Raw genomic sequence first — 26,084 nt, 5'->3', positions numbered from 1 at the left:
AGAGGAAAAAAAGGTTAGAAAAAAAAAAAGTTTGGCAGTGCTCAAGGGTATCACAATGCAAGGAGTAAAGCAAATAAACTGAGGGCGCAGATAGACACATAGCAAAATATCATAGCTATTACAGAAACATGGCTCAAGGAGGGACAGGAATGGGAGCTCAACGTTCCTGGTTACAGGGTTTTCAGACGCGATAGAGAGGGGGATAAGAAAGGAAGTGGGGTAGCAATTTTGGTCAAAGAAACAATTACAGCTGTGAGGAGGGATTATATGTTGGAAGGTTCATCAAATGGATTACTGTCGGGTTAGTATAAATGGGTGGTTGTTGGTCGGCACAGACTCGGTGGGCCGAAGGGCCTGTTTCAGTGCTGTATCTATCAATAAATAAATACATAAATAAATACATAAATGAGGCCATGTAGATCGAGCTAAGGAACAAAAGGGGCAATCACACTGCTGGGAGTATACTGTAGACCCAGTCAGAGGGAGATAGAAGAGCAGATAGGTAGGCAAATCTCAGAAGTGCAAAAACAATAGGGCAGTAATAGTAGGGGATTTTAACTACCCCAATATTATCTGGAGTAGGTGGAGTGTGGAAGGAAATGTGGGAGCCGAATTCTTGAGGTGCATTCAGGAGAACGTTTTTGACCGGTATATAGCAAGTCCCAACAAGAGAGGGCACAGTTTTAGAAAACGTAGGTGGAAGCAGTGACAGTGGGAGAGCATTTTGATGGTGGTAATCATAATTCAGTCAGTTTTAACATAATTATGGAAAAGGACAAGAATAGATCAGGAGTTAGAACTCTCAATTGGGGCAAGACCAATTTTACAAAGCTGAGGAGTGATTTAGCAAAAGTGGACTGGAAACATTTGTTAGGGGAAGGTTGTGCCTTATTAACTTAATTGAATTTTTTGAGGAAGTAAGGAGGAGGATTGATGAAGATAGTGCAGTGGATGTGGTCTACATGGATTTCTGTAAGACATTTGATAAGGTCCCACATGGCAGACTGGTCAGAAAAATAAAAGCTCATGGGATACAGGGGAATATGGCAAGTCGGATCCAAAATTAGCTCAGTGACAGGAAATAAAGGGTAGCGGTCGACGGATGTTTTTGCGAATGGAAAGCGGTTTCCGGTGGAGTACCACAGGGCTGAGTGGTGGGTCCCTTTAGGTTTGTGGTATATATTAAATGATTTGGATTTAAATGTGGCAGGCATGATTGGGAAATTTGCAGATGACACAAAATTTGGCCGTGTAGTTGATAGTGAAGAGGATAGCTGCAGACTACAGAATGATAATCAATAGTTTGGTTGAGCATGCGGAAAAGTGGCAAATGGAATTCAATCCAGAGAAGTGTGAGGTAATGCACTTGGGGAAGGCAAACAAAGCAAGGGAATACACAAATGGGAGGATATTGAGAGGGGTAGAAGTAGGGAGACACCTTGGGATGCATGTCCACCAGGTCCCTGAAGGTGGCAGGACAGGTAGATAAAGTGAAGGCATATGGAATGCTTTCCTTTATTGGCCGAGGTATAGAATACAAAAGCAGGGATGTAATGCTGGAATACCGCGTACAGTTCTGGTCACCACATTACAGTAAGGACATAATTGCTCTGGAGAGAGTACAAAGATTTACAAGAATGTTGCCAGGGCTTGAAAGTTGCAGCTATGAGGAAAGATTGGATAGGCTAGGGTTGTTTTTCCTTAGAACAGAGGAGGCTAAGGAGTGACTTAATTGAGGTATACAAAATTATGAGGGGCCTAGATAGAGTAGACAGGAAAGACCAGATTCCCATAGCTGAGAAATCAATTACCAGGGGCACAGATTGAAGGAGATTGGTAGAAAGATTAGAGGGGACATGAGGAAAAACGTTTTCACCCAGAAGTTGGTGAGTTTCTGGAATTCACTGCCCAGATTGATGGAGGCAAAAACCCTCAGCTCATTTAAAAAGGTACCTGACATGCACCTGAAGTGCTGTAACCTGCAAAGCTACGGACCAGGTGCTAGAAGGTGGGATTAGATTGGGTGGCTAGTTTTTCAGCCAGCACAGACACAATGGACTGAACGGCCTCTTTCTGTGCTGTAACATTTCTATGGTTCTAACAGCTACTTGAAGGTAAAAAAAAAAAATCAGTGTCAGAGCAGTGGGAGGCATTCAAAGGAGAGATTCAAGGGGTTCAGAGTAAACAGGTTCCCACAAAGCAAAAAGGGTGAGGCGGCCAAATCTGGAGGCCCCACGGACATCAAGGAGCTTGCAGAGTAAGATAAGGCAGAAAAAGGAAAGCTCATGTTGGACACCAAGAACTCAATACTACAGAAAGCCGAGGGGTGAAATTAAAAAAAGGAATTAGGAAAGCTAAGAGAGGGCATGAAAGAATATTGGCAAGCAAAATCAAGATGATCCCAAAGATGTTTTATCAATACATTAAGAATAGGGCCTATAAAAGAGCAAAAAGGTAACCTACGTGTAGGGGCGAGATATGTCGATATGGTTCTTGAAGAATACTTGTATCTGTCTTCACAAAAGAGGGGATGATGCAGATATTGTAGTTAAGGAAGAGGGGTGTGAAGTATTAGATGTGATTATCGTAGGGAGGGAGGGAGGGAAGAAGTATTAAATGGGATTAGCATCCTTGGAAGTGGATAAATCACCAGGACAGGATGAAATGTACCCCAAGCTGTTAAAAGCCGCCAGAGGGGAAATAGTGGAAGGTTTGTCCATCACTTTCCAGTCCTCACTGGATAAAGGTGTGGTGCCGGAGGATTGGAGGACTGCTAACATTATACCTGTGTTTAAAAAGGGAGCGAGGGTTAGACAGAATAATTACAGGCCAGTCAGTCTAAACTCAGTAGTGGACAAATTATTGAAATGTATTTGGAGAGACAGGATAAACTGTCACTTAGAAAGGCATAGATTAATCAAGGATAGGCAGCATGGATTTGTTAAGGGAAGATCATGTTTGACCAACTTGATCGAATGTTTTGAAGTAACAAGCAAGATTGATGAGGGTAGTGCAGTTAATGTGGGCTTCATGAATTTTAGCAAGGCTTTTGACAAGGTCCCACATGGCTGATGGTTTAAAAAAAAAAACCCATTGAATCCAAGGAAATGCAGCAAAGCAGATACAAAATTGACTCAGTGGCAGGTAACAAAGGGTAATTGATATAAAAACAAGAAATGCTGGAACCACTCAGCAGGTCTGGCAGCATCTGTGGAAAGAGAAGCAGAGTTAACGTTTCGGGTCAGTGACGCTTCATCGGAACATCCAGTTGAGGGACCTTGGAATGTCCACAGATCTCTGAAGGCAGCAAGACAGGTCGAGAAAGTGGTTAAGGCAGCATATGGAATCCTTTCCTTTATAAGCCAAGGTATAGAATACAAGAACAAGGAGGTTATGCTGAAACTGTATAAATTATTGGTTAGGCCACAACTGGAGTACTGTGTGCAGTTCTGGTCACCTCATCGCAGAAAGCATGTAGTTGCACGAGAGAGGGTACAGAGGAGATTTACGAGGATGTTGCCAAGACTGGAAAAATGCAGCTATGAGGAAAGATTGGATAGGCTGGTGTTGTTCTTCTTGGAATAGAAGAGGTTGAGGGGAGATTTGATTGAAATGTACAAAATTTTGAGGGGCCTGGATAGAGTGGAAGTGAAGCGCCAATTTACCTTAGGAGAGGTCAGTGACGAGGGGGCATAGATTTAAAGCGATTGGTAGAAAGATTAGAGGGAAGATAAAGGAAAAGCTTTTTCACCCAGACGGTGGTGGGGATCTGAAATTCACTGCCTAAAAGGGTAGCAGAGACAGAAACCCTCAATTCACTTAAAAGGTGTGTGAATATGCACCTCAAGTGCCGTAACCTGTTTGGCTACGAACCAAATGCTGGAAGGTGTGATGAGGCCGGGTGGCTCATTTTTCAGCTGGGGTAGACATGATGGGCTAAGTGGCCTCTTTCTGTGCCGTAAACTTTCTAATGATTCTATGTTGAGTTAAGTTGGGACTAGCTTTTATAGAACTCATTTTTGAAAACCAATTGCTTCACATTAGTGCCATTAACTTCAAATACTTTATACCAGGTTGGCTTCAAACAATTTTGTTGAAACAATTACACTTGTTTCACTGTGCTTCATTTTAACTTCACACCATGCTTTACCATATTAATATTGCCATTAACTGTACATTTTTCACAAGTAATTGAGAAACATTGTAGGCTTGTAATCAGTTGTTTTGGCAACTAATCTGGCAGTTTCACTTTTACAGTGCTGAAGATTTATAATTTGGTACAACTCCAATTATATTTCCTGCTCCCAGAATGAAGAGATGGTGCTCAATTTAAACAAATATTAAACTAATTTGCCCCTACCCTCTATGAGGATAAACAAAAAAAGGTTTCTTCTACTTACTATTATTGCATTAACTAGGTGACATTATAACTGTCAATGTTTTAGTGGTTCAGCATCTGTACTTAACAGCATAATTTCTGCAGTGAAAAGATATGGGAAACTAACTTTTCGGCTAGCTCTTCTATGAAGACGGTCACCGAGTTGCCATCTTGTCCTGCTTCTTGTATATGAGCATTGTAGTATTTCCCTCCTTGCTCAAGTTTCACCTGTAGAGAGCGAGCGATACTTGTTAGTCAGAAGGTCCCTGATGTTGAAGTACAAATCATGTAACTGGATTCATTTGGCTTATTTCAAAGAATAAGATGTAAAAATAACTGGAAGCAACTGTTACATGTTTCTTACAGCTTCTTAACCAATCAGTTTTTAACAGGCATGCAGGAGCAGAATAAAAGACAAAGAAATTGCCAAATGTAAAACTAGAACTGTATGTAAGGCAGAATATAGAAGTTATAATGGTTCTTTTAACTTCTGAAGCCAAATTTATCCAATTATGACAATTTCCCATTTCTATTCCCTGCTCACCTCCCCAATCTCATTTAAAAATTATTCTTTTAAAAGGTGGTGATTAAAAACTGGAGCTGCGCACAAACACGCATGCAAGGAGTACTCTATTTCACTCAAGGGAGAAGTAACCACGGCAACCATGCAACTTGAAGTGGAAATGTAAAAGATCTGGTAGCCGTCCCACATCAAAAGGAAGGCTTTCAAACTTGTACATTTCAAAAAAGTTCAGTGCCGGTGGTTCATCTGCTATTTCAAAACTATTCCTGCCTCCCTCATTTGCACGGATTAGCTGGTCATTTCTCTTAGCTGCCTTTTGTGGGACTGAGCTGTATACAAAGCAACTGCTACATTTGCCTGCAAAAAACAGTTCAAAAAGCTATTCGTGAGCAATTCCTTGGGATGCCCAAAGAGCATGAAGGAGTTATGTAAATACAAGTTCTTTCTTTTACAACTTATTAGCGAGAGGCAGCATGGTTTTGTGAAGGTGAGGTTGTGTCTCACTAACTTGATTGAGTTTTTTGAGGAAGTGACGAAGATGATTGATGAAGGAAGGGCAGTGGATGTTGTCGATACGGACTTCAGTAACGCCTTTGACAAGGTCCCTCATGGCAGACTGGTACAAAAGGTGAAGTCACATGGGATCAGAGGTGAGCTGGCAAGATGGATACAGAACTGGCTGAGTCATAGAAGACAGAGGGAAGCAGTGGAAGGGTGCTTTTCTGAATGGAGGGCTGTGACTAGTGGTGTTCCGCAGGGATCAGTGCTGGGACCTTTGCTGTTTGTAGTATATATAAATTATTTGGAGGAAAATGTAGCTGGGCTGATTAGTAAGTTTGCGGACGACACAAAGGTTGGTGGAGTTGCGGATAGTGATGAGGATTGTCAGAGGATACAGCAGGATATAGATCGGTTGGAGACTTGGGCGGAGAAATGGCAGATGGAGTTTAATCCGGACAAATGCGAGGTAATGCATTTTGGAAGGTCTAATGCAGATGGGAAGTATACAGTAAATGGCAGAACCCTTAGGAGTATTGACAGGCAAAGAGATCCGTGCGTACAGGTCCGCAGGTCACTGAAAGTGGCAACGCAGGTGGATAAGGTAGTCAAGGCGGCATACGGCATGCGTGCCTTCATCGGTCGGGGCATAGAGTATAAAAATTGGCAAGTCATGTTGCAGCAGTACAGAACCTTAGTTAGGCCACACTTAGAATATTGCGTGCAATTCTGGTCGCCACACTACCAGAAGGACGTGGAGGCTTTGGAGGGGGTACAGAAGAGGTTTACCAGGATGTTGCCTGGTCTGGAGGGCATTAGCTATGAGGAGAGGTTGGCTAAACTCGGATTGTTTTCACTGGAACGACGGAGGTGGAGGGGCGACATGATAGAGGTCTACAAAGTTATGAGCGGCATGAACAGAGTGGATAGTCAGAAGCTTTTTCCCAGGGTGGAAGAGTCAGTTACTAGGGGACATAGGTTTAAGGTGTGAGGGGCAAAGTTTAGAGGGGATGTGCGAGGCAAGTTCTTTACACAGAGGGTGGTGAGTGCCTGGAACTTGCTGCCAGGGGAGGTGGTGGAAGCAGGTACGATAGCGAAGTTTAAGAGGCATCTTAACAAATACATGAATAGGATGGGAATAGAGGGATATGGTCCCCGGAAGCGAAGGTTTTAGCTTAGGCAGGCATCAAGATCAGCGCAGGCTTGGAGGGCCGAATGGCCTGTTCCTGTGCTGTACTGTTCTTTGCACAAAAAAAAGTCAGTTAATGTCACATTCAAAATGGCGTGCAGATTGCAAGCTGAGTGTGGAGATTCAAGTTTGGTGAGTGCAGGAGTGCAGAGTTCAGTGAATGGGGAGTGGGGTGGGGGTTGGTGGCGAGAAGGAGGTGCTCCATTTTTTGTCTTTAACTCTTCAGTCTTTGGTTCTTGCTTCGGTGCAGTGAAAAGAGCTGGTTGGTGAGTAACTGGTAAGCTATTCTACTTATCATAAATAATCTGTAAAGTTAAGGTAATGGCAGGGCAGTTCTGCCGAGTGGAACATACAGCTTATAGCATGTGGGAAGTCATGGACACACCATGTGTCCTAAACAAACACATCTGCAGGAAGGGTCACCGACTGCAGAAGCTTGAGCTCCAGTTTCGGAACTCGAGCGGCGGCTGGAGTCAGGTGGAGGACTACGTGGATAGCACATTTAGGCGGGTGGTCACACTGCAGGCAGATAGGGAATGGGTGACTACCAGCAGTCCAAGAGAACCAGGCAGGTAGTGCAGGAGTCCCGATATGATCTCACTCGCTAATCGATTTTCCATTTTGGATACTGCTGAGGGTGATGGTTCCTCAGAGGAGTGCAGTCAAAGCCAAGTTTGTGGCACTATAGGTGGCTCAGCTGGACAGGAGGGAAGGATGAAGAGTGGAAGGGCAGTAGTGATAGGGGATTCATTAGTTGGGGAACAGACAGGCGTTTCTGTGGCAGTAAACGTGACTCCAAGATGGTATGTTGCTTCCCTGGCGCCAGGGTCAAGGATATCAGAGCGGCTGCAGGACATTCTTCTGGGGGAGGGTAAACAGCCAGAGGTCATGGTCCATATTGGTACCAATGACATGGGTAAGAAGGGGGACGAGGTCCTGAAAGCAGATTTTAGGGAGCTAGGAAGGAGATTAAAAAGCAGGATCTCAAAAGCAGTAATCTCAGGATTACGCCCAGTCCCACGTGCAAGTAAGCATAGGAATAGGAGAATTGAGCGATTGAACACGTGGTTGGAGAACTGGTGTAGGAGGCAGGGCATCAGATTTCTGAGACATTGGGATCAGTTCTGGGGCAGGTGGGACATGTACAAGTTGGACAGGTTGCATCATAACAGGACTGGGATGAATATCCGTGCAGGGAGATTTGCTAGTGCTGTTGGGGAGGGTTTAAACTAAATTGTCAGGGGGATGGAGACCTGAGAGGGAGCTCAGATTGGACAGAAGCAAAACTGGTAACTTGTCAGGGGTGCGGGAACCAGGAGCAAAATATCAGAGGAATACAAAAGGTGCACAGAATACTGGCAGAGTTAGATAGCACGAGAGTAGGGAATAGTAAGTTATTAGGTGGGGTCAGAGTAAGGGAGGAAGTAATAAAGTCTGAATCAGGGTTAATGTGAATGTATGTGAATGCACAGAGTGTGGTTAATAAGACTGGTGAGGTACAGACACAGATTGCTATGTGAAAATATGATGTTGTGGCTATAACAGAGACCTGGCTCAAAGGAGGGCAGGACTGGGTGTTAAATATTCCTGGATACAAGATGTTCAGGAAAGATAGGAAAGGGAAAAATGGGGGAAAGAGGTGATACTATTGATTAAGGAGAGGTTTGCAGTGCTGGAGAAAGAGGACATTCCAGAGGGGTCGAACACAGAATCAATTTGGCTAGCGACAAGGAACAAAAAAAGGTGCTGTTACATTGCACAGTGTTATCTATAGGCCACCAGCTAGCAGGAAGGATGTGGAGGAACAAATTTGAAGGAAATTACAAAAAAGGTGCAAAAATTATAGGGTAGTTATAATGGGAGACTTGATTTATCCAAACAAAGACTGGGAGAATAGTAAAGGGCAGTGAGGGTCAAGAATTCCTAGAGTGTGTTCAGGAAAATCTTCTACAACAGTGTGTTGCAAGCCCAATGAGAAAGGAGCTACTGCTAGACCTGGTTCTTGGGAATGAGGTGGGACAAGTATCAGTAGGAGAGCATTTAGGGGATAGTGATCATTATATCATAAGGTTTAGGCTGACTATGGAAAAGAACAAAGTGCAATCCACAGTAAGATTAACTGGGGGAAGGCAAACTTCAATTGCGTAAGAATGGAGCTGAGGGCGAATAAATTGGATCCAAAAGCTGGCAGGAAAACCAATGAACAATGGGCTACCTTCAAAGAAGAGATAGTTCGGGCACAGTCAAGGTGTGTTCCCCCAACAGGGAAAGGTAGGGCAAACCAAACCGGAGCCCCCTGGATGACAAAAGAGGTAGAGATTAAGGTGAAGAAGAGAAAGTTGCTTATGACAGATGCCAGGTAGAAAATACTATTGAGAACCAGGCTGAATGGAGAAGGTCCAGAGGGAAAGTGAAAAAACAAATAAGAGAAGCAAAGAGAGAGCGAGAGAGACTGGCAGCTAGCATTAAAGGAAATCCCAAAGTTTTCTATAGGCGTATAAATAGTAAAAAGGGTGGAAAAAGGAGGAATGGGGCTTATTAGGGACCGGAAAGGGGATTTACACATGGAGGCAGAGCGCATAGCTGAGGTATTAAATGAATACTTTGCATCTGTCTTAACCAAGGAAGGTGCAACCCAAGCAATGTTGAAAGAGGAGGCAAGTCAGACAAGAGTGGTTTAAAATTGATAAAGAGGAAGTATTCAATAGGCTCTCTGTACCTAAAGTGGATAAAACACCAGGTCCTGATGAGATGCATACTAGGATACTGAGAGGTGAGGGTGGAAACTGCAGAGGCACTGGCCATAATTTTTCAGTCTTCCTTAGACTCAGGGGTGGTGTCAGAGGACTGGAGAATTGCAAACGTTACACCCTTTTTTTTTTTGAACAAGGGTGTAAAGATAAGCCCAGCAATTAGAGACCAGTCAGTTTAACTTCAGTGGTGGGAAAACATCTAGAAAAAAAATAATTTGGGACAAAATCAATAGTCACATGGACAAATGCAATTAAGGAAAGTCAGCACAGATTTCTTATGGGAAAATCATGTTTAACTAACTTGGAGTTTTTTTTTTTGAGGTGGTAACAGAGAGAGTTGATGAGGGCAATGCTGTTAATCTGGTGTCCATGAACTTTCAAAAGGCACTGGATACAGTGCCACACAACAAATTTGCAGCTCATGGAATAAAAGGGACGGTAACAACATGGATACAAAATTGGCTGAATGACAGGAAACAAAGTAGTGGTTAATGGCTGTTTATTGGGCTGGAGGAAGCTTTGTGGTGGAGTTCCCAGTGATCAGTGTTGGGACCCTTGCTTTTCCTGATATATATTAATGGCCTAGACCTTGGTGTACAAGGCATAATTTCAAAGGTTGCAGATGATACGAAACTTGGAAGCATTGTGAACTGTGAGGAGGATAGTGTGGAACTTCAAAAGGACAGACAAGTTGGTGGAATGGGCAGACAGGTGGCAGATGAAGTTCAATGTGGAGAAATGTGAAGTGATTTATTTTGGAAGGAAGAACATGGAGAGGCAATATAAAATAAAGGGTACAATTCTAAAGGGCGTGCAGGAGCAGAGGGACCTAGGCGTATATGTGCATAAGTCATTGAAGCTGGCAGGACAAGTTGAGAGTGCAGTTAATAAAGCATACAGTATCCTGGGTTTTATTAACAGAGGCATAGAGTACAAGAGCAAGGAAGTTATGCTTAACTTGTATAAGACACTAGTTTGTCCTCAGCTGGAGCACTGTGTCCAGTTTTGGGCGCCGCACTTTAGGAAGGACCTGAGGGCATTGGAGAGAGAGTACAGAAAAGATACAGGAGAATGGTTCCCGGGATGAGCAATTTCAGTTATGAAGATAGATTGGAGAAGTTAGGACCGTTTTCCTTGAAGGAAAGGCTGAAAGGTGATTTGATAGAGGTATTCAAAATCATGAGGGGTCTGGAGAGCGCAGATATAGAGAAACTGTTCCCACTCGTGAAAGGACAAGAGGGCTCAGATTTAAAAGTATTTGGTCAGAAAAGCAAAAGTGCCACGAGGAAAAACTTTTTCACGCAGCGAGTGGTTAAGGTCTGGAATGCACTGCCTGAGTGTGTAGTGGAGGCAGGTTGAATTGAAGCATTGAAAAGGGAATTAGACAGTTATATGAAAAAGGAAGAATGTGCAGAGTTATGGGGAGAAGGCATGGGAATGGAACTGAAGGAATTGCTCTTTCAGAGGGCCAGTGCGGACATGGGCTGAATGGCCTCCGGCCTCCTTCTGCACTAACGATTCTGTGATTCATACATTATAGCATTGACTGTCACTAACATAGAATAAAACTAGGGACAGACAAGTTCTGGACAACCATAGCCACCAATAGCTTCAGAAAAATGGTGGCCAGGCATGAATTCTTTTCCACAAAATCTTCAGAAACTTTCTACCAATTAAAATATCATTTATTTAAATATATTAAACTCTAACATTGCTAAACATAGTACTCAATTCCCTATAGTAACTCACCTGACATTTGTCCCCTAAACAGTACTGCCTTCCAGAAACCACCATATAATCCACCTTTTGCTGCTCTGTAACAAGAATAAAACCTTGACGTCTTGAAAAATGCAACACAAACCTTGTAAGTCACTTGGCATGAGACGTTTACCCGATACCCTCACCAAAAAAAAAGCGCATGAATGAATCTAGGTGCAGAAAGTCACTTGGTAGTACAGAACTTGAATATTGGTGAAGCAAGAGCCATGTTGCCAAAGCTTTTTGCCCTGTATTTATCAGGATAAACACAAGAATGCCAAATTTCAAATTATCACACCAAATTATGCTACAGGAGAAAAAGGATGCTGATTGGTTGGCAAGTCAACACTGACTGAGGCATGCCATGGAGAAAGCAACAGGGAACTAACTATAGGCTGCCCAAGCTTCCGCGTAATTCAAAAAAGGTGCAAGGCTTGAACATTTTCATTACATGGTGTTGTTCAATTGCGCTGTAGGCAGAATCTCTTTTTGGACTGCATCTTATTAGTGGAAAATGTGTATGAATTCAGTGCCTGTGCGATGCCAGGTACGTAGGCTCTACATCCCAACGACTGGCTGATCAAATCAAACATGTTCCTTCGGCTGTTCGTAATAAGCAGAGTACTGACCATACTCAACCAGCCATCACTTGCAAATCCCAAAGTAAAACGTTTACTGTTGGATGTGATTCGGCAGCACTTGAACAATCCTGAGTGCGCTAACAGCTACATTAAACCAATTTAAGATAATCAGTCAAGCTCTTAACATGGCCGATTTACACTCACTAGAAGTGACATACATACATTAGCAGAGACGTATTCTCTGCGAACAAAAAGAATATGATCAAGTTTTGTGCCTTTATTGAATTACCCGGAAGTTTGGGAAGCCTATAGCTTTCTCCATGGCAACTCCTCAGCAAGACTTGACTTGCCAAACAATCACCACCTTTTTCTTCCATGGTATAAATTGTTGAGATTGTTTGAAATTTGGCATTCTTGCATCAGTCCTGATGAGTGCAAGACGAAAAGCTTTGGTAACATGTCTTTTTCTTCAGCAATAAATCTAGGTGTATATTTGAAGCTAAAATCCATCAACCAAAAGAAAAGCAACTAAAATTATTTTAGTTTCTGATATGATACAAGGAGTTATCAATAGGTAAAAAAACAGGAATACACAGTTCAGGCAGCGCAAAGAGCCCAAGTGCAAAAGAGAGTGAGAGAGAGATTTATTAGAGTACACAATGGTCATTTATTCCCACAAAATCAAATGCTGGTTAGCTAACCAACAGCAGTGGATTTCTAGTCTGACTAGACAGACACTATTTTGTGGATTCTAGCATGGCTATCAGAAGTCAGATATCGGTTGACTGTAGTCCTTCATTAGCATTTTAAAACTATTTCAGTAAATCTAGCATCAAACAGGATCTTGCTACCATTGCTCTTTCCATGTTACAAACAGCTATGCTGAATTATTTAAATACCTTTAAGCCTTTGGCTAAGTTTACATGCATCTTCTCTATCCTCCCCAAAACCAAGAAAATATGGCATCACTATATGTGGCTTATACCTTTCCTGCTATCGAGCCAGACATCAAACTCCACATTGCGATAAATTTCTGAATCCAATGCCTTCAACACCTTGAAGGGAAATGGCATCTTTGATGGGCCATCCGGAGTCTGGAATACAGAAATCAATTCAATGCTAGAACCAAAAAAAAATTCCAACTGGTGACAATAAATGCTTTGAATAAGGTGTATAGATACAAGAATAAAATCTAACATGCAATCATAACTCTTATTCCTAACAGTTCAGAATTTTCCATACTGGATGCCTCTGCATTTTGACCGAGTGATATAATAGAAATTCATTAAGAGGTTGAAAATGAAATTGGATTATTTCCACCATAGCCGAGGTAGTCATGCACCATAACTCATCTTGTTTACTCAAAACACTGAAAGGTTTTTAAAAAAACAACCTAACAGAGATCAGTACAGACTGACTGGGAAAAGCAGTCAAAAATTTATATAGGTAAATCAATCAAGAATATAGGCCTGAAGCCAAAAATTAAAATGGAATGTTACGAAAATGTTCATGTAGAACTTTCCCCATTTTACATATGGCTTCCAAACAAAATACAATGTTGGTCTATTCTAAATAGAAACATAGCCGTTCCACCCTCAACTTTTATTTTTAATAAAACTCTAAATCCCCAAAAAGGAATCTGTTACTTCAGCTAAGCATAACATTAGCAAAGATGGTAATTATTTCATCATAAAGCATTAGTTATTAAAAAAGGTGCAGTGAACCTTAATTACTTGTCCACATACTAGAGATCAAGTCAAAACATACTTTGAACCACAGCAAGCGCCGATAACAGTCAAACGTTTTGACATGCATACATGACACAAGTAACTGTGGCTGAACAGATTGAAGATAGTTTTTCAAAAATCAACAATGCTATAGTGACAGGATATGTTTCAGAACATGGCTGGAGCAAAATCTTTTCACAAAAATGTACTGCAAACCAGGGAAACACTGTGGCAACTGAACTTGAAGTTTTAGTTTAAGGTTCAGAATGGAAGCTGGGTGCACACAATGGAGTGGAAGATAAACCATTATTTGAACAAAAGTAAACTATTGATTAACAATTAAAGAAAAGAACTTTAAACATTTTAGCTTCTGTAGTACTTACTGCTGGGAGATTCAAAGTCTACAGTGAAGATATTAAAACACTTCAACAGCACAAGAGGAAATAAATACATAGAAGAACTGTCATTAGCACTGGATAAGAATAGTTACAGCATCTAATAATCCCATTATGCAATACCCTACAAGGTACTTGGTGAGTTCAGTCCTGCAATACATGTTTGGGACAAGAAACATTGGCAAGGGATACTATACAAAGTTTTATGCAAAACCAGAGTAAAGCCTACCATCAGCTTGGTCATTTGACGGTTGTGGGTTCAAGCCCCACTGCAGAACTTGAGCACACAACATATTTGGGCAATTCAGTGACAAGCCAGAAAGGGATATGAAACAGCTAAATCCTGGAAAGGTGCTCATAGTACTTATTCTATTTTAGATAAAGGTTTGTCATTATTTGAAGATATGGTTACTTGGGACACTGCATATCTAGCATTGCATCATAGATAACCATGGTCTCCTGAAGCATGCTTCATTGATTTGGAATGTTGTAAAGGAATTTACCCAGAGATATTTCTCAATTTTTCTTTATGTGCTTGCCGCCGCCACCACCCTCCCCCAACGCTCTTATTTTGATGACTCAGGTGTTAGCATTAGCAGCAATGAGAGGATGGTATATAAGAGTGCACTGGTTAACAGATCAGGTAAGCACCGATGTGCCTGCTGGGCCATTTCTACTCATTCTTTTCATATCTTTGCCTGCAAAAAACTTTGACATCTTCTGGTTCCCTGTGCAGTCCCATTTGTATGGATTACTTTTGTTTACATGGAGCTGATTGATGAATGAGCAGTTCGGCATCAGCTTTGTCTCATTGGTAACATTCTTGTCAAAGTCAAAAGGATTTGGGTTCAAGTCTCACTCCAGAGATCGTGGCACTCAACCTAAGCTGACACTTCAGTGCAGCATCGAAGGGAGTTCTACACTATCAAAGGTGCTTTTTTCAGTTGAGCCATGAAACAGACCTCATCTGTCCCTTCAGTTGGGTGAGATGGGGGGGGGAGGGGGGGGGTGAAGAAGGGGAGAAAGACAGTAAAAAGGTCCAATGGCACTATGAGGAATAGCGAACCTTTATCCCACAATCATGAAAAGCAAAGAAATAATTGCCAACCAGTCTGTTTGTGGGTCCTCGCTGCACAAGTTAGCTACATTAGCCTACTGCACAGTGACAATACTAAAAATAATTCACAGGCTGTGACGTGCTTTGGGACATTCTGACGTGAAAGGATCATGTTAAGACAAGTTTTTTCTTGCTCTGTATTGATTGCTAACCACAAGGTATTCTCTTCAGACACATGCCAGTTCAAATAGCCTAAGAAAAATACAATCTTGGAATTAACCTTTATTCCTTGACATCTTTTCAGAATGTTAAATCTATTAACTTTCCCAAACTCCTTTCACGACAAACTTTTAAATGAAACCTCGATACCTTTATTTCTTCTGCTCCAGATTTTGCCATTTTCTCCTCTGGTGAGCTCTCTTGATCACTACTTTCTATGTCATTCTTCCTAAAGTAGGAGGCAAATACAACTTTTTGAAAAGCAAAATAGTCACCTTAAAAGCTCAATACAAAAATAGCTGACTTAAAACCAAAGCTGCATTGGCTGATTGAAGAATGATATCCACAACCTATTTGCTCAAATTGGTGGAAATATTGTTCTATAAGCTGACAAGTAGCATCATAAGTGATTCCACTTGAACCTCCACAACTCACCTTCAGTTTTAAGTAGTGTGTTGTGATCCCAAATTCAATTAAATATTTATTTTCTCACTAAATATTCCCATCACTGATACAAGTCTGTTAAACCTTTTTTAAAAAACGCAACGAGTGGTTAGGATCTGGAATGCACTGCCGGAGTGTGGTGGAGGCAGATTCAAATTGAGGCCTTCAAAAAAGAGAATTGGATAATAAGAAAAAAATTACAGGACTGTGGTGAAAAGGTGGGCGAGTGGGACTAGGAGTTGCTCTTGCAGAAAGCAGGAACGGACATGACAGGCGAAATGGCCTCCTTCTGTACTGTAACCATTCTATGATTCTCAAACTTTTTAGAAGCTTCAACATACAAGAATAATTATAAAATATGACTCAATTTAAAAACATGCAACCAGATCAAATTGGCTTATAAAAAGAGCTCTAGTCTGAATTTAAATGTTTCATGTTAATAATCTGCTACTGATTAAAAAAAAATTTGCTCAATATTTTATATACTCAGTTATGGACTTCTTGTAAATAATTGATGAAAAAATTCTATTTATAATGCAACAGTATAATCAGGTTCATTTAGTTCAAATTGATACAACTCATCTTTCAGTAATAACTAATACAACATCGGCTACGCTACTCCACTTTAACAGATCACCATGCTGGATGTGGACAAACGCCTCTGAATTCTGCTTTTTTAGTTTCCACTTTTGGCAGAATTCTCTGCCAGAGCTGCAGCTTCTGCTGCTACAAGTTACATTGCCCTTTTTAAGGGTTAGACTTTGCTTTATTCTAAATGATGCAGTCAAAAAAAGAGATCAAAAAACTTCCAGCAGATATAAAATGCTTACCGATTATGAAGACAAGCTACCAAATAGTCTATAGTTAAACAGCTAGTTTATTAGTATATTACCCAAAGTCTCAGATCCCCTTTGTTTCTACTTGCAGTAATATAGGAATAGAAGTGGGACATTCAGCCCCTCAAACCTGTTCCACCATTCACTGAGATCATGGTTGATCTGTATCCTAACTCCATCCACCTGTCTGGCTCCATATTCATTAATACTTTTAGCAAGCAAAAATCTTACCAATCCCAGATTTAAAATTATTAATTGAGCTAGCAAGTACTGCTTTTTTGCAGAAGGTTCCCCAAAGACGAACATATGAATGAGGCCGCCGCCACTCGGCCCCTCAAACCTGCTCTGCCATTCAACAAGATCATGACTGATCTGATTGTAACCTCACTCCAGCCTACCCCCGACAACCTTTCACTCTCTTGCTGATCAGAAATCTATCTACTTCTGCCTTAAAAATGTTCAAAGACTCTGTTTCCACCACCTTTTGAGTGTTCCAAAGACTCTCAACCCTCAAAAAAATTTCCTCATCTCCATCTTAAATGGGCAACACCTTATTTTTAAACAGTGACCCCTAGTTCTAGATTCTCCCACAAAAAGAAACATCCTTTCCACATTCACTCTGTCAAGACCCCTCAGGATCTTATACATTTCATATAATCGCCTCTTATTCTTCTAAACTCCAGCGGATACAAGCCTAGCCTGTCCAACCCAGGTATTAGTCTAGTGAACCTTCTCTGAACTGCTTCCAATGTATTTACATCCTTCCTTAAATAAGGAGACCAAAATTGTACACAGTACTTCAGATGGCTCAAAAGGGCCGAGCAGCCTACTCCTGGTCGTATTCAATTCCCCTCACAATAAATCTTTGCCATCGTTTGTGAAGAAGTGTTTTCCAACTTCTCTCCTGATCAGCCTGACTGATTTTAAGGTTATGTCCTCCTAGACTCCCCCACTAGTGGAGAAAGTTTCTTTATCCAGCCTATCAATTCCTTTTAAAACCCCAAGAACTTCAATTTAATCACCTCTTAAACCCTCTGGATGCCAGGGAACACAAACCTAGTTTATGCAATCTCTTACAATATACCCCTTGGAGACCTGGTAACATTCTAGTGAATTACTACAGCACTCCTTCCAAGGCCAATATATCTTTCCTTAGGTGTTGCAACCAAGAACTATACACAGTACTCCACATGTGGTCTAACCTGAGCTTTGTATAGCTGTAAAAAAAAAAAACTTCCTTTTTATGTCCTAGCTCTCAAATATAAAAGTTAACATTCTATTGTTCTTTTTTTTTGTAACTGACAACTGCATTTTAGTTATCTGTGTACATGAACCTTCAAGTCTCTTTGGACTTCCACGGGGTTCCTAGCTTTCATCATTTAAAAACTAAAATTGGAACTATCCCTGGTTTGGTCCAAAATAGATGATCTCACACTTACCTGCACTGAAATCCATCAGCTACAGTTTTGCCCACTCATTTAATCTATCAATGTCCATTTCTAATTATAGTGCTCCCATCAACACTACTTACCATGCCATAAATCTTTACCATTGATAAACTTGGATACATTGCTCTCTATTGCATTATCTAAATGCTTAATATAATGAATAGTTGAGGCCCCAGCACAGGTCATTTGGGACACCACTAGTCACTTCCTTCCAATTCAGGTATATATACACACACATTACTTCTACTCAGTCCTCTGTTGTCTAACCAATCTTCTAACCAGGTCAAATAGTTTGCCTTCAATTCCATAAGCTTTAATTTTAGCTAAGTCTATGTGAAACCTAATCAAATGCCTTCTGGAAGTCCATATAGACTACATCCAGAGACATTCCCCTGTCTACTAAAGCTATTTCCTCAAAAAATTCCATTCGGTTCAGACATGACCTAACTTTCACAAATTCATGTAGGCTTGCATTGATCAGCTCAAAATTTCTACAAGTGCTCAATCACTCTATCCTTATAGATAAATGATTTGGACTTGAATGTAGAGGGGTATGATTAAAAAGTTTGCAGACAATACAAAAATTGGCTGTGTGGTTGATAATGAAGTAAGCTGCAGACTGCAGGAAAATATCAATGGACTAGTCAGGTGGGTGGAACAATGGCAAATGGAGCTCAATCCAGAGAATGTGAGGTAATGCATTTGGGGAAGATTAACAAGGTGAGGGCATTCACAATAAATGGTATAATGAGAAGTATAGAGAAACAAGAGTCTCCTTGGAGTGAATTTCCACAGATCCCTGAAGGTGGTTGAACAGGCAGATAAAAGGTGGTCAAGAGGGCATATAGCATATGCATATGTGCCTTTATTAGCTGAAGCATAGAATACAAAAGCAGGGAAGTTATGCTGGAACTGTATAAAATACTAGATGACTACAGCTGGAGTACTGTGGGCAGTTCTGGTCGCTACACTATAGGTAAACCGTGATTGCACTAGAGAGTATAGAGGAGATTTACGAGGATGTTGCCTGGACTGGAGAACTTTAGTTACGAGGAAAGATTGGATAGGCGAGGGTTTTTCTCTCTGGAACAGAGGAGGCTGAGGGGAGACCAAATTGAAGTGTATAAAAGTACGAGGGGTCTAGATAGAGTGGATAGGAAGGCCCTATTCCCTTTGTTGAGGGGTCCATAACCAGGACATAGATTTAGGGTAAGAGGGTTAGAGGAAATTCTAAGTGGAATTTTCACACTCTGGAACTCACTACCTGAAAGGGCAGTAGAGGCAGAAACCCTCAACATTTAAGTAGTACTTGGATATGCACTTGAAGTGTCATAACCTACAAGGTTACGGACAAAAAGCAAAAACGTGGGATCAGGCTAGATGGCCACTTGTCAAGTGGCACAGACACGATTGGCTGAATGGTCTCTTTCTGTGCAGTAAATGTCTATGATTCTATGATTCCAATAAATTGCCCAAAGGATGTTAGACTAACTGTACTATAATTTCCCAGTTTCTCTCACTTTCATTAAACAATGAAGTTCCATTTGCAATTTTCCAATCTAAAGAGACAATGCCTGAATCGGGAGTGCTTTGGGAAGATCATGGCTCCTTGAAAACTTCATTGAAAACCCTGGAATCATCAGGTGCTGGGGATTTGTCAGTCTTTCGTGCCATTATTTTTTCTAATACTGTTTTCTTGCTTATTTTAACTTTAGTGAGTTCCAACTTTGTTCCATTTTCAGTTTCCCTGGAATGTCATATGTTATCCTCTTCCTCTACTGTGGAGGCTGAAAGTAATTATTCAACATGTCCATTTCCTCATTTTAATTTGCAATATCAACAACATCTGCTTTTAAAGGGCCCACATTACAATTATATTGAAAGGAAAAGGGTAAAAAGTGTTAATTTGAACATCTCTCAAGTTTATTTTCCCATTTTTTTTTGCAGCTCCTGCTACCTTCTTTGTCTTCCTTACATCGCTCCCAGTCCCTTGGATCTACACTATTCTTTGCACTTTTTAAATGCTCTTCCCTTTAGTTTTAGGTTATATCTCACCTCTTTTGTCAACCATGGCTGTTTTATTTGTTAACTAAAGCCCTTGCTCTTTTAGGGATATACACTGGTCCCGTATCAAGCCAAATTAGTTTTTGAACACCTCCCATTGTTCATGTGAGGGGACACACTGAGAAGATACATTTGCCTGAGTGAGAGACATTGCTAGAGTAAAGCTGGAAGTTGGTGCATGTGGCAAGTTCTGCTAAGTTTTTGTCAAGTTTAAATTTTAGATTAAAGTCAGGCTTTAAAATCTCCTGGTTTGGGAAATAGCCTAATTAAACAAGAAGCAGCCAGCAATGGCAGTTATCTGTCAATCAGTTGAAAGCAGTTATGTTCAATAAGTGCTAATTATTGTGGCAGAAGCTGAGCTAGCGAGACGTCAGAATCTCTACATAAATCAGATCAGTTCTTAGCAGAACGCAGTGAGGAGAGATATTGCCAGAGCGAAGCTGAAATATGGTGCAGAGGGGCTCCTTTTCCCATCTTTCTAGCCTCCAGCAGCTGGTGAGTCTTCTTCCTTTGGCTCCAAGGTAGGTGACTGGTTGGTGAATGTTTTATCATTTATCTTTCAAAACTCAGGCAATTTTAGAAATGGTAAGGTTTTTATTTGGTAATACTAGTTAAGCTTAGTGCATTGGGAAACAGTTAATTAAGAAAGTAATTAAAGTGAATTAACTAATAACATAAGTAACAAAAGGCAGGACAGCTGTTATGTTGCAACTGTGGTTTTTTAAAAATTATTTTTATTTAGAGATACAGCACTGAAACAGGCCCTTCGGCCCACCGAGTCTGTGCCGACCATCAACCACCCATTTATACTAATCCTACATTAATTCCATATTCCTACCACATCCCCACCTGTCCCTATATTTTCCCTACCACCTACCTATACTAGAGGCAATTTATAATGACCAATTTACCCATCAACCTGCAAGTCTTTGGCGTGTGGGAGGAAACCGGAGCACCCGGAGGAAACCCACGCAGACACAGGGAGAACTTGCAAACTCCACACAGGCAGTACTCAGAATTGAACCCGGGTCGCTGGAGCTGTGAGGCTGCGGTGCTAACCACTGCGCCACTGTGAGATTATGTGGGAGCATTTGGATGCCAAGGCAATCCAGGGCAAACATGTCTGCAGAAAGTGTAATCAGCTAGAGGAATTCCAGATCAGGATTACTGCTCCGGAAGCTGAACTGCAAACACTGCAAAGTAAGAGAAGGGGGAGAAATACCTGGACATTTTTGTTCCAAAGGATGGTCACACCTCTTAGAACAGGGTCATCTGTTTTGGTCATCAGTGAGGGACAGGAGGATGTGACTGTGACTGAGGGAAGTAAAGGGACTGAGCAAACAGTAGTGGAGGAGACTCAGACTTTGCAATTGTCAAACAGGTTTGAGGTGCTCTCAACCTGTGTGGATGAAAGTGAGGTCTGCAAGGTGGATGAACACACTGGCCATGGCATTGTTGTACAGGAAGCCATTCAAGTGGGGGTAGCAAAAAGAAATGTAGTGGTAGTAGGGGATCGTATAATGAGAGGGATTGACACTGTTCTGTGCAGCTGAGAGCATGAGTCAAGAAGGTTGTGTTGCCTACTCGGTGCCAGAGTTTGGGACATCTGCTAAGAGCTGGACAGGAACTTGGAATGGGAGGGGGAAGATCCAGTTCTTGTGGTCCATGAAGGTACCAATGACATAGGTAGGACTAGGAAAGAGGTTCTGCTTAGACAGTATGAGGAGTTAGGCACCAAATTGAAGAGCAGAACCTCAAGGATAATCTCTGGATTATTACCTGAGCCATGTGCCAACTGGCAGAGGGCACAAGATTAATGAAATGACTATGTGGCTCAAAGACTGGTGTGGGAGAAGTAGGTTTTGGTTCGTGAGACACTGGTACTGGGGGCTGTACCGTTGGGACGGTTTGCACCTGATCCATGCTGGGACCAGCATTCTTGCAAAATGTATAACTAGGGAATTAAAGAGGGCTTTAAACTAAATAAAAGGGGAGTGAGGGATCAAGCCTAGGTAGACGTAGCAAGCCAAGGGGTAGAGTCAAGACAGGAGAGCAGAATAATAATAAGGGAAAAGGTCAGAGAATGGAAGGGACAGAGAAGAAAAACCTAAACACACCAACAGTCAAGATGTTACAAAGAAAACAGACAAAACTAAAGGCTCTGTATCTGAATGCACATAGCATTCATAACAAAGTAGACTAACTGATGGCACACATTGAAGTAAATAAATATGATCTGATAGCCACATTATGGAGTTGTGGCTGTAGGATAACAAGGATTGGGTCCTGAACATTGAGAGATATATGACATTAAAGAATAGGAAGCTAGGTAAAGGTGCAGGGGTAGCACTCTTAATCAAGGATGGCATTGGTGCAATAGTTAAAGATGATCTTGGTTTGGGAGATCAGGATGTAGAATCGGTTGGAGTAGAGATGAGAAATAGTAGGGGAAGGAAGTCACTAGTGGGAGTGGTCTACAGGCCCCCGAACATTAACCATAATGTAGGATGAAGTATACAAGAAGAAATGTTGGGTGCTTGTGATAAAGGGATGGCAGTAATTATGGGTGATTTTTAATTACATCTAAACTGGAAAAATCAGATTGGCAATAGTAGCCTGGATGAGAAGTTCATAGAATGCTTTCGAGGTAGTTTTTTTTTTATATAAAGAGCAGCATGTTCTGGAACCAGAGACCAGGTTATATTAGACTTGATAGTGTGTAATGTGACAGGATTAATTAAAGACCTCAGAGTAAAAGCACCTCTAGGTAGCAGCGACCACAATATGATTGAATTTTGTTTCCAGTTTGAAAGAGAGAAGAGTGGCTCTAAGACTAGTATTTCAAACTTAAATAAGGGCAACTATGTGGGCATGAAAGCTGAGCTAAAGTGAACTGGGTTACTAGGCGAGGAGATAGATCAATAGAGAAGCAGTGACAGATATTTAAGGGGATATTTCAGAATACTCAGGATAAGTATATTCCTACTATAAAAGGAAAAATTCTAAGGGGAGGACCCACCATGCGCGGTTAAAGAAAGCATCAAACTTAAGGAAAAGGCATATAATTGCGCAAAGATGAGTGTGGCAGGTCAGACGATTGGTCAGAAGATCAAGAACGTGGGGAAGGTGTTAGAATCGATCACTGAGGATACAGCTGGGCACTTAGAAAAACTCGAGGTAATCAGGAATAGTCAGCATGGTTTTGTGAAAGGGAAATCTTGTTTAACCAATTTGAGTTCTTTGAGGGAGTAACAGGTGTCATGGATAAAGGGGAGCCCTTTGACTTACTGTACTTAGATTTCCAGAAGGCATTTGACAAGACGCCACATGAAAGGTTATTGCACAAAGTAGGAGCTCATGGTGCAGTGGGTAACACATTAGCATGGTTGGAAGATTGGCTGGCTGTCAGAAAACAGTATGCATCAACGGGACCTTTTTCTGATTGGCAGGATGTGACAAGTGGAGTCCCGCAGGGGTCTGTGCTGGGGCCTCAACTTTTTACTATTTATATCAATGTCTTAGATGAGGGGAGAGATGGCATTGTAGCTAAATTTGCAGATGACACAAAGATAGGTGGGAAAGTATGTTGTGAAGAGGACATAAGGAGCTTGCAGACAGATATAGATAGATTGAGTGAGTGGGCAAAAATGAGAGGGAGCATAATGTGGGAAAATGTGAAGTTGTTCACTTTGGCAGGAATAAAAAAAGCTGAGTATTATTTAAACGGAGAACGACTGCAGAACTCAGAGGTGCAGAGGGATCTAGGTGTTCTAGTGCTCAAGTCACAAAGTTAGTATACAGGTATAGCAGGTAATAAAGGCGGCTAATGGAATGCTATTTTTTTTATTAAACAGAGAATTGAAAGTAAGGATGTTATGCTTCAGTTATACAGGGCATGGTGAGACCACATCTCTAATACTGTGTGCAGTTTTGGTCTCTTTATTTAAGGAAGGGAATGAGTGGGTTGTGTTATGAGGAAAGGTTGGACAGACTGGGTCTTGTATTCACTGGAGTTTAGAAGAGTGCGGAGAAGACTTGATTGAAGTATGCAAGATCCTGAACAGTCTTGACAAGGTGTATGTGGAAAGAATTTTTCCTTTTTTTGGGCGGCGGAGGGGAGGAGAAAGAGAGGACACTTAAAATTAGGGGTCACCCTTTTAGGACAGATCAGACATTTGACTGTTGTGCAACTTTGGAACACTGCCTCAGAAGGTGGTGGAGATGGGGTCATTGAATAATTTTAAGGCGGGGATAGATAGATACTTCTTCAGCAAGGGAATCTAAGGTAATCAGGGGTAAATGGGAGTGTAGATTTTGAGACACTAACAGATCAGCCACTCATTGAATGGTGGAGCAGGCTAGAGGGGCCGAATGGCCTACTCCCGCCCCTAATTTATATGTTTGCATGTGCATATTTAAAAGACAATAGTTTGACCCATTTGCTGTCCATCTCTGCCTCATCCCATTACAATGTGCCTTATCAAAATTTACATTTCTCTTTTTCAAACCTAACTGATTATATAATCACTGCTCGATGTCCCTTTACTGTTGTTACATAAATTTGGTACGGTGTGTCCACTTGTTGCTTTCAAAACATATTCCAGAAACCTATTTTGAATGCACTCAAGAAATTCATTATCTTTTTGACTTGAGATAATCTGCTCTTCCCAATCCATATACAAATTAAAATTAAAACAAGGTGCAAGCCTCTCTAATCTCATAGAATCAGAATGACTACAACACAGGAGGCAGCCAGTCAGCCCAACGTGTCCATGCTAGCTCTGCAAAAGCAGATCACCTAGTCCCGCTCCCTGCCTTTTCGCCATAGCCCAGCAATTTTTCTCTCTTCAGATAATTGTCCAATTCTTTTCCGAAAGCCACGATTGAATCTGCCTCCTCCACACACTCGGGCACTGCATTCCAGATCGCTGCATTAAAAAAAAAATTTCCTCATGTCTCCTCTGGTTCTTGATCCTTCTGCCAAGAACAGTTTCTCCCCCTCTACCCCATCCCAAATAGTCATGGTCTTGAGCATCTCCATCAAACCTCCTCTCCAAAGAGAGCAGCCCTAGCTTCTCCAATCTATCCACGTAACTGATGTTCCTCATCCCCGGAACAATTCTCATGAAACTTTTATGCACCCTCTGTAATGCCTTCACATCCCTCCCAAGGTGTGTGAATTAATATGTTCTGACACTTCATTGCTGCTATCAGGGGACCTGTAGAAATTCCCATTACTGTTTTAAGTCCTTTCCTATTCCTCATTCTAACCAGAGTCTCTTCAGATTGCTTTCCCTTATCTAAATTCTCACTATGTGCAACATGCTTTTAAAATATTTGAATGCAACACTTTGCAAATTCTTGGAAAATGGTCAAGAGAAATCCTGAAATGAGCCTATTCCTGTTTAATAGGTTCGATTCTGGGTACTGCCTGTGTGGAGTTTGCAAGTTCTCCCTGTGACCGCGTGGGTTTTTGCCGGGTGCTCCGGTTTCCTCCCACAGCCAAAGACTTGCAGGTTGATAGGTAAATTGGCCATTATAAATTGCCCCTATTATAGGTAGATGGTAGGGGAATTGAGGGAAGGTGGGGATATGGTAGGAGTATGGGATTAATGTAGGATTAGTATAAATGGGTGGTTGATGGTCAGCACAGACTCGGTGGGCCGAAGGGCCTCTTTCAGTGCTGTATCTCTTAATAAAATAGAATCACAATTAAAACATGCCACGAAGGATCTCCAAACTCACTTCTTTGCAACAAAATTATACTTACAAAAGCATCTTGAAGTGCTTGCACTTTCAACTTTAAATAAGTTTCCAATTATACTGCTTATACCTTCAGAATTGTACCTATTTCAACCAAAATTAGATTTCAGCTATTTTGAGAAGTCTCCAGGTAACAGTTTTACAATGGATTACCCAAGTGTGTGAGAAAGTGATTGATGGAGCTTTTAAAAAAAAAAAATGTATTGGCTTTCCATTATCCCTGCTAATCACGATATTAAATTGTAGAAATATCATTTACCTCTGACGCCCAATACTGCTCACCATCACTGGGTATTAGGTAGTGCTAGAAAACTAAGCTAACTGATAAGAAACCATGTTTTTCAACACCTAACCTATACCATACTGTTTTACCCCATTGTAACCACTTTTGCTACTACTGAAAGGGAAAACTCTCTGATCAGGTAGTTAGCGACACCAGATTTTTCAGAAA

At 41.3% G+C, this 26,084-nt stretch overlaps 1 protein-coding gene across 1 annotated transcript in view; it reads right to left on the bottom strand.

Annotated features, from left to right (window-relative positions):
• alg13 (ALG13 UDP-N-acetylglucosaminyltransferase subunit) overlaps positions 1-26,084 on the bottom strand; it is an 84,744-nt gene that overhangs the window by 41,957 nt on the left and 16,703 nt on the right. Inside the window, exons 8-11 of the mRNA XM_068046981.1 lie at positions 14,975-15,111; positions 12,666-12,774; positions 11,091-11,155; positions 4,506-4,606 (exon numbers count right to left, since the gene is read on the bottom strand). Coding sequence (XP_067903082.1) covers positions 4,506-4,606; positions 11,091-11,155; positions 12,666-12,774; positions 14,975-15,111 — 412 coding nt within the window. The remainder of the gene's footprint in view (positions 1-4,505; positions 4,607-11,090; positions 11,156-12,665; positions 12,775-14,974; positions 15,112-26,084) is intronic.

This window comes from Heterodontus francisci, chromosome 15, assembly GCF_036365525.1.
Source record: "Heterodontus francisci isolate sHetFra1 chromosome 15, sHetFra1.hap1, whole genome shotgun sequence".
Lineage (NCBI taxonomy): Eukaryota > Metazoa > Chordata > Chondrichthyes > Heterodontiformes > Heterodontidae > Heterodontus > Heterodontus francisci.
This window is presented reverse-complemented; position numbering and strand designations above follow the sequence as displayed.